Source organism: Rosa chinensis, chromosome 4, assembly GCF_002994745.2.
Source record: "Rosa chinensis cultivar Old Blush chromosome 4, RchiOBHm-V2, whole genome shotgun sequence".
Taxonomy (NCBI): Eukaryota; Viridiplantae; Streptophyta; class Magnoliopsida; order Rosales; family Rosaceae; genus Rosa; species Rosa chinensis.
Genome location: NC_037091.1, coordinates 34,792,278 through 34,800,845, shown reverse-complemented (window position 1 = coordinate 34,800,845; position 8,568 = coordinate 34,792,278). Strand labels below are relative to the sequence as shown.

Sequence of the window (8,568 nt, the reverse complement as noted above, 5' to 3'; positions counted from 1 at the left end):
GAGAACAACGAGATTGTGATACACAAGGCTCGTCTAGTGGCTAGCATTGATTACGAGGAGACGTATTCTCCCGTAATGGACGTCATAACGTTCCGCTACCTTATCAGTTTGGTAGTTTCTGAAAAACTGAATATGCATCTTATGAATGTAGTCGCCGCTTATCTCTATGGGGATAATGATACAGAGATATACCTAGAAGTTCCTGAAGGACCTAATATACCTGATGCAAATAATTCTAGACCACGGAACACGCTCTCCATTGGTTTTGAGGAGTTCACTTTATAGATTGAAACAATCTAGACAGAAATGGTATAACTGTCTAAGTGAATATTTGATCGGGATGAGATATGTGAATAATAAACTATGCCCATGCGTGTTTATTAAGGAAACAAGTTTTGGGTTTGCAATTATGACGGTCTATGTCAAAGACATGAATTTGATTGATACTCCTGAAGAAATAAAGGAAACCGCAAAGCACCTGAAGTAGGAATTTGAGATGAAAGGCCTTGGGAAAACAAATTACTGTCTCGACCTGGAGCCCGAGGACAGTGAAGATGAAATTTTGGTCCATCAACCAAATAACATCTAGAAGATGTTAAGATGCTTTAATGAGGATAAAAGCAAGCACACCCATGGTCGTCCAAAGTCTAGAGAGAACAGTATCATCCTGCAGATGATAATGAGGAGTTATTGGTGCCAGAAGTCTCATATCTAAGTGCAATAGGCGTATTATTGTACTTGGCTCAATGCCGTAGACATGACATCTCATTCAATGTGAACTTGTTAGCTAGATATAGCTCTGCGCCAACATTCCGCCACTGGAATGGAATAAAAGACATTTTTCGCTACCTTAAAGGTACAGCGGATATAAGCTTATTCTATCCCTACGCATCCTCGGAATGGATCAAACCCCCTTGATCCTCGAAATGATGTTTGCCTTGTTAGATATGCGGATACAGACTATCTATCAGACCAGCACAAGGCGCGTTTCCAAACTGGTTATGTCTTTACCATTGGGAATACTGCAATTTCTTGGAGGTCTACGAAATAGACCCTTGTTGCTACTTCTTCGAATCATGCTGAGATACTAGCTCTTCATGAAGCAGTATGTGAATGTTCATCGCTAAGAGCCGTTACAAAGCATGATCGAAGAACATGTGGACTACATTCCATCACTGATGAACCGACCATTATTGACGAGGATAATGCTTCTTACATAGAGCATATAAAGACAAGTTTCATCAAAGGAGACAACACCAAACATATTTCACCGAAGTTCTCCTTCAATCAGCAACAACAGGAGCATCAGAAGATTGAAGTCAAGCAGATTTGATCTTAATAGAATCGTGCAGACATCTTCACCAAGTCACTACCAAAGTCTACATTCCATAAGCATGTCCAAGGTATTGGTCCACGTAAACTATCTGAATTACCTAACATGTAATTTTCAGGGGCAGTTGAAATCAGGGGGAGTATCCTGAAGCATACTCATTTGAGCATCGTGTACTCTTTTTGTCATTCATCCAGGGTTATTTTGTCTCACTGGGTTTTGTTACCTGGCAAGATTTTAATGAGGCACATCTTTAGCATGGTCACCCCACTTATACTACATCCTGAAGATGCTTTGATTCGACATTTATATGCATTTGCTCATCTTTTCCCTTCAACCACAGGTTTCTCCCACTGGGTTTACCGGGCAAGGTCTTAGTGTAACAACTCTAATGCATCCCTCTCGTAGACATAGTACCTACTTATGGTGCTGATAAGAAGACTTCACCTATCTCTAATGCTGTGATACTGCTACTCCATACTCAAGTGCGTTGTGCTCTTTTTCTCCTTCAACCAAGGTTGTTTTTTCCCACATGGTTTTTATTACTTGGCAAGGTTTTTGACGAGGCAACTTAGAAACGCACAGCCTATGCAACACTATTGACATGGAATATCCAAGGGGGAGTGTTGTAAATATTTGTGGATAATCGACATGTAAATAGATGTTGAGGAATAGGTGTCTATCCCTATAGATTGGTGATTAATAAGTTGTAATTGTAGGAGTGATTGAATTGTAATTGAGCACTACCTTTTTGTGTACACCATGTAGTCCTATATAAAGCTCCTCATGGTGAGATGAATAACACACATCCTATTCTCTGTGTCAAAACTCTCTCTCTCTCTCTCTCTCTCTCTCTCTCTCTCAAATTCTTTTACTATAGTTTTACAACATAATGGACTATATGATATGTCATATGTGTTTTCCTTTTTCTTCTGGGATACGTCATATGATTGACTTAGAAAAAAGTAGAAGAAGAAGAAGAAGAAAAACAGTACAAGTAATATGTCTTACTAAGTGACAAAGGTGGTCTGTTTTTTTTTGTTTTTTTTGTACGTACTGATATGACGAGTATGATGATGGAGTACAATAGACTACTGATATGTGGAACCATGTATATAATTCCATACCATGATGCGAGGGCGGCTGCATTGCAATTCTTTAAGCAGAAGAATAGTGGACTTGAAATGGTAGTACCCAAATTACCTGACTGAACCTAATCAATGTCAGAGAAACTGAGCAAGGAGGACTAGAATGGTATTTCATTCAAGTTACAAGTATTATTGTTATAATTCTTTTGGATAGTTTTAATGTCTCACTATTTATGGGCCAACATGATTTGTCTCTCTGCCATTTGTAAGTTGTAGGTTGATTGCTCGTTTTTAAAGCAATGCTTGAATGAAAATACAATAAGTTCATCGATCCATTTCCAGAGAAGAGGTAAACCTGATTGCTCAGTAGTCCTTGAAAAACAACAGAGACAGATTTTCAGGAAGTGATGATTGTTGTATTGATCTGTATATCATATATACAAGAATACAGCTTGATTCTAGGATACACAAAAGGAAAACTATTCATGGCCTATGAAACCTAATTACATAGAATTAATTTTGATGATACAGAATGAATGTGTTGAATGTTGACAGCTATACCAAGCTAATTTTGCTCTACTTTCTAACACTCCCTCTCAAGTTGGAGAGTAGATATCCTGCACGCCCCACTTGCGAATCATAAGCATGAAGTCTTCCTTGCCAAGAGCTTTAGTCAGAACATCAGCCAATTGATTTCTAGAACTCACAAACCGTGTCTCCACCGAACCATCTTGGATCTTATCCCTTATAAAGTGACAATCCATCTCTATATGTCTTGTACGTTCATGAAACACTGGATTAGCTGCTATATGTAAAGCAGCCTTGTTGTCACAATAAAGCAATGTCGTTTCCTGGTGTAAAATCCCCAAGTCTTGAAGTAAATAACGTAGCCAAGTCAACTCACAACAAGCTCTTGTCATAGCACGATACTCTGCTTCAGCTGAAGAAAGAGAGACTGTCTTCTGACGTTTCGACCTCCATGAGATTAAAGAAGGTCCTAAGAACACAAAATACCCTGTAGTAGACCTTCTTGTAAGTGGACACCCAGCCCAATCTGAGTCACAAAAAGCTCGTAGCCGAAGATTACTATTTGAGGAAAAGAATAAGCCTTGACCAGGAGCTGACTTGAGGTAGCGTACCACTCGCAAAGCTGTCTCCCAATGGGCTTTTCGAGGCTAATGCATAAACCTGCTTAATATATGAACAGGATATGTAATATCTGGCCTTGACACTGTGAGATAGATCAATCTTCCAACCAAACTCCTTTACTTCTCTGGATCTTTGAGTAACTCAGTCTTATCTGACAACTTTAAACCAGGTTCCATGGGTGTACCAACAGACACTGCATTCACACCAATTGTTTGTGATTTGGTGGTAATCCTAGAGATCATTCACACCAATTGTTTGTGTTCTTGAATTATTCTTGATACCTTACAGGCTTAACGTGGATTAAGGCTGAATTAGGAGATAAAGAATGGCGAGCCGACTTGGCACTGGGTTTGAAGTGGATTGCAGGCCAGCAGTGGCTAGGTGAATCGATGTCGGCTTTGAATTGGTGTGATAAAGTCGTCCACCGTACTGTGACTGTGATCAAAGGATTCCAGTCCCATGGAGCGGCGGCAGCAGACACTACTCTTCAATCGGAGCGTAACGTGGCGAGGTCGGTGATGGCGGAGGTTACAATAGTCGTCGGTGAGAGGATCCCTACTTCTGGTGGGGTGTCCAAATCATTTGGGTGGCCCATTTCGTGTGGGTGGCCTAAATCAAACAGGCCAGCTGTTTCCTTAATAGGTGGGCATTTTGTTTGGTTTTGGACCCAAGTGTGGCCCAAATTGATAAGCTTGGGTCCTTTAGGGTTTCGTATTTGGCACCCCGGAGAATTCTATCAATTCATGAATGGGCTCGGGTTCTTCAGGGTTTCGTCTGTGGAATCTAGGAGAATCGACTCAGAAAGTCACTTTTACGGTCTTTCCAAGCCTCCTAGCCAAATGTTAAGGGCAAGGAGGAAATTTAAGTTTAATTTTTACTTTCTGAACTTTGCCTATTTACTATGTTTTGTTTTCATAGTTCTTAGACTCGCTTTAAAATAAGTGAGCACTGATTGTCTAATGAGTGGTGCTAGCATACCACGTCCTAAACTTAGTTGGCAAGGGAAGGTATGTTTTCGTATCATTCTGACTTGTGATGAATGAAATGAATTCCCTTGGTTAAAAAAAAAAAACTAGTATTTGATATGGAGAAATTACACACGAACTTCAATAGATATAGACCATTATATACAATATATATCCTCCATCTATTGAGTAGATAAAGACACTGGCAATAAATTTCCGCATAATCTATTAACAGTGGATAGCAGAATCTTCGGACATTCATAGGCACCTATAAATCAAACACTCAAAAGATCCTTAAAGGTGATGTGACAAGGCTAACACCAAAAAGTACATTAAGTTTATTAATAAATAAGAGATCGATTGATCAAGTATTGCATAAACTATTACTAGAGCATGCATTCTGAAGGACAAACTTCTGTTCTTTCACAGTTTATAGATAAGTAAGAGATCGATTGATCAATTATTGCATAAACTATTACCAGGTTATACATTTTTAAGGACAAACTTCAGTTATATCACAGTTTCAAGTCTTCTAGCCCGGAGACCTCATCTAGTTCCCATTTCTTGTAGTGGCACATAACATAATCTTTCACTGTTGTTTCCTGATAAATTGGAGGTTTTTCTTCTGATGTTAACTCCTTGATTGGCCCATATAATGTTGAGGAGTTTTCAAGGGAAGGTCTAAAAAAACATGCCACCGAAATTCTTGGACCTTCATTTTTAGCCAATACTCTGTGATTGACGCTTATAAACTTATTGTTTGAGATTAGCTGTATCAATGCACCCATTAATCAGATAATCACACTAATGAATTGATTTATGATTGCTAGAGAAATAGAAATCGACAATGGATTAAAGTTCAAACATTGTGAAAGTTCAAAAATGCAACAGAACCATCCCTTTTAAAAAGTCTCTAAAATAATTCATGAGTGGTACGGTGTTTAAAATAACAAAGAAGATAACTTAAAAAGAGAATGTCCGATGTAATTGAGTCGTGATGGCCTACTTATTGGAAACTTTTGTAGTGAACGACATAAGGAGTTGGACACAATTAATCAATAAACATACATCGAAAATGTTCACCTGGTCAGTTATTGACCAAGAAAATAATGCTCAACCACCCTTAGATGTAAATCCAATGGCAGAGAGAATTATTATTAAGTTGAGGTGTTTTGTTTTCCACCCTTGGATGTAAATCTAAGGGTTATTGAGCATAAATTCTTTGGTCAGCAACTGACCAGGTGAACACCACTGAAACATACATACACAGTCACGTGCGCGTGGACACACGCATACATGTAAGACCGTTTCACCTGGAATGCACTGGAAGTATTAGTTTTTTATTTTTTATCTCACTATCCTCAAATCATTAAGTTAAAGTCAACAAAGAATATGGCCAAGTAATAACCAGGTGAAGAAATGAAAATGAACTTATTTATACTAGTAATAAATCAATGGATTGAAAAGTCCATGTGAAAAAGGTTGTATGTACGTTCGAAGTCATGGGTTCGAGTCACTATGGGGGTAGGAGTGAAATCCTTTAATCATCTTTAAAAAAAAAAAGAAAAAAAAATGTTGTATGTACGTTAACTGCAAATTCCTGCTCTATCTATATCTAAATTTTCCGAATTGACAACGTATATATTGCCGGTTTATCTCTAGAATGACAACGTATGTATTGCCGATTTGTTTCTTGAATGACAACGTATGAAAATCATATTATTCACAAGTACATCTCCTATGCTATGTGAAAAGAAAAAGTTACGTACAAGATGCAATTTAGTTACTCGTATATAACTCCAATATGTAGTGAAACAATAGCAAACAACCTTTATGAATATATATGATCGATATATATAGAAAACTTGCCTGTAAGAAATCTCCGATATTCACCACTAGAGCTCTAGGTACAGGAAGAACATCAATCCACTGATTTTGGTACAAAACTTGAAGTCCACCAATTTGATCTTGAAGTAGGATGGTCATAAAATCAGGATCTGAGTGTTCGACAGTGCCAATAGCCACTTCAGGCTCAGGGCATGGTGGATAGTAATGACTAAGAATCATATGCCCCTTTGTGATATCCAAGTTTTTGAGGTGATTAGGTTTGAGCCCAAGCGCCTCAGATATAAATTCAAACAAAGTGACACCTAATTTGTGAACGTGCTTAGAGTACTCCATAGTTATATCTCTAGAGATTACACAAAGGAAACCAAATTAATTAACATGTCTAAGTAGATATATGATATCATATCATGCTTGATTAAATAAATAAAGCAGTGATTATGACTAACAATGTATGAAAATGATAGGTATAAATTTATATCGGTTGTGATTATTATCATGCTTAATAACAAAATTTTCTTGTTGGTCATCACATATGTAGATGATGTGATCCGAGACAAATCAATCTCGGACGGACATATATACCTGCAAACGAGAGGAATTTCTTGAGGATCAAACTGCTCATCACCTACGATACACTGCAAAGTGTCCTTCCAATCAGCAAACATCAAATCATACATGGTACTGCTAGCATAGTACTTGACCTTCATCCCCATCTCCCTACTATAGTACTCCGCCTTCTCCTCCCTTGGCAGCTCGTGAAACACACGGGCCGCCTCCATCATCTCCTCCATCACTCTCTGGGGAATCCCATGGTTCACCACCTGGAAGAACCCATAGCTCTCTGAGGCCATCCGGACTTGGTCGATCACCTCAGCACGCCTTCCGTTATATTCAGCCAGATCCACCATTGGGATAGTGAAATGACCTGAAACCGTACGGTATCCAACGACGGAGGGATCTTTCTTTGGACGGACGAAAATTGGTGGGAGTTTGGTGATTCCGGCATCTACAATCCCTTTGACACCAGCTTTGGAGTTGTCGAAGGCCTTCAGCTGCTGCAGACGCTCTGGGTCGCTTGATTTCCCGGTGACCATTTTTATGAAATCTGATCAATGACTCGGACTCAGACTGACTGGAGAGTTCGGAAATGAGGATCCGTTTCTTCTTCGCTCAAGGAGTTGGACATGCAAAACCACGCGGTTTCAGTGCAGTGTGAATGTAATTTGAGTTTGACACGTACAAGTACAGATGGACCTTTCTTTCTTTTATTTTAACCTCTGGTGACTTCAATTCAAAAGACGTTATACCCACCAACCACCATTTTTTATGTCTGCCATTAACACCTTTAACATATTTACTTTTCCGATTCTAATCCAAATTGCTTGCCAGAAATAAATCTAATTCAAATTAAGGACTAGAAAAATGGTAGATTTTTACAATTTAATATTTCAATTTATTAGATTTGCAGAAATTTAATCTAAATTCAAAAAAAAAAAGTGTGACATTTTGTATACACTACGTATCACCCCCACATGATGCTGCGGGTATACATTTTTTTTTTCCCCGCAAATTGTGTATGTAATACAGTTGTAATCACAACCGAAGAAACATCAACTTAAAATGCTTTATCTATAATTTTGATGATCATTTGTAGATGATACTCACCGAAGAAAGAGGCTTCACTAAGATAGCAATCTCAATTTACACTAAACATTTCCAATAACAGTAGCTCATTGTTCGAAACAGAACACCTCCCAGTCTTAATATAGGAAAAGAGAAACCCAAGCATGAAACAATCAATTTCAAGAGATTAAACGAAAAATAGACACGATTATGTCGATCATAGCACAAAACCCCTCACCTGGTTGGTCTAGCACGATTATCTTCAAAACCCAAGCACGATTGGTTTAGTTGTAGCAGATCACCTACCCAAACACGATTATCCTAAAGCCGAAGAGAAACCAAACTGTTAAAAACTCATTGTTGGAAAACAGAACAACCCAAGCACGAAACAATCAAATCGAAGAGATTAAAAGAAAAATAGACATGATTATCTCAATCTCTTCCACTTAACAAAAAACCAGCAAATAACTCAGTTTCCGACAAAAATCAATTCAATTTCAAGCAGAAGAGCATTACCGTAAGACTATAGATCAGTACCAGAGCAATCTATTTCTGCACCAGCAGC

At 38.4% G+C, this 8,568-nt stretch overlaps 1 protein-coding gene across 1 annotated transcript; it reads right to left on the bottom strand.

The window, feature by feature from the left end:
* Positions 1 to 4,806: 4,806 nt before the first annotated feature.
* On the bottom strand, positions 4,807 to 7,598 carry LOC112199954 (deacetoxyvindoline 4-hydroxylase). Its single transcript, XM_024340948.2, has 3 exons — positions 6,963 to 7,598; positions 6,402 to 6,723; positions 4,807 to 5,302 (listed from the first exon to the last, which is right to left on the bottom strand). The coding sequence occupies exons 1-3, from the start codon at positions 7,472 to 7,474 to the stop codon at positions 5,048 to 5,050; spliced, it is 1,089 nt and encodes a 362-aa protein (XP_024196716.1). The 5' UTR covers positions 7,475 to 7,598; the 3' UTR covers positions 4,807 to 5,047.
* Positions 7,599 to 8,568: the final 970 nt, after the last annotated feature.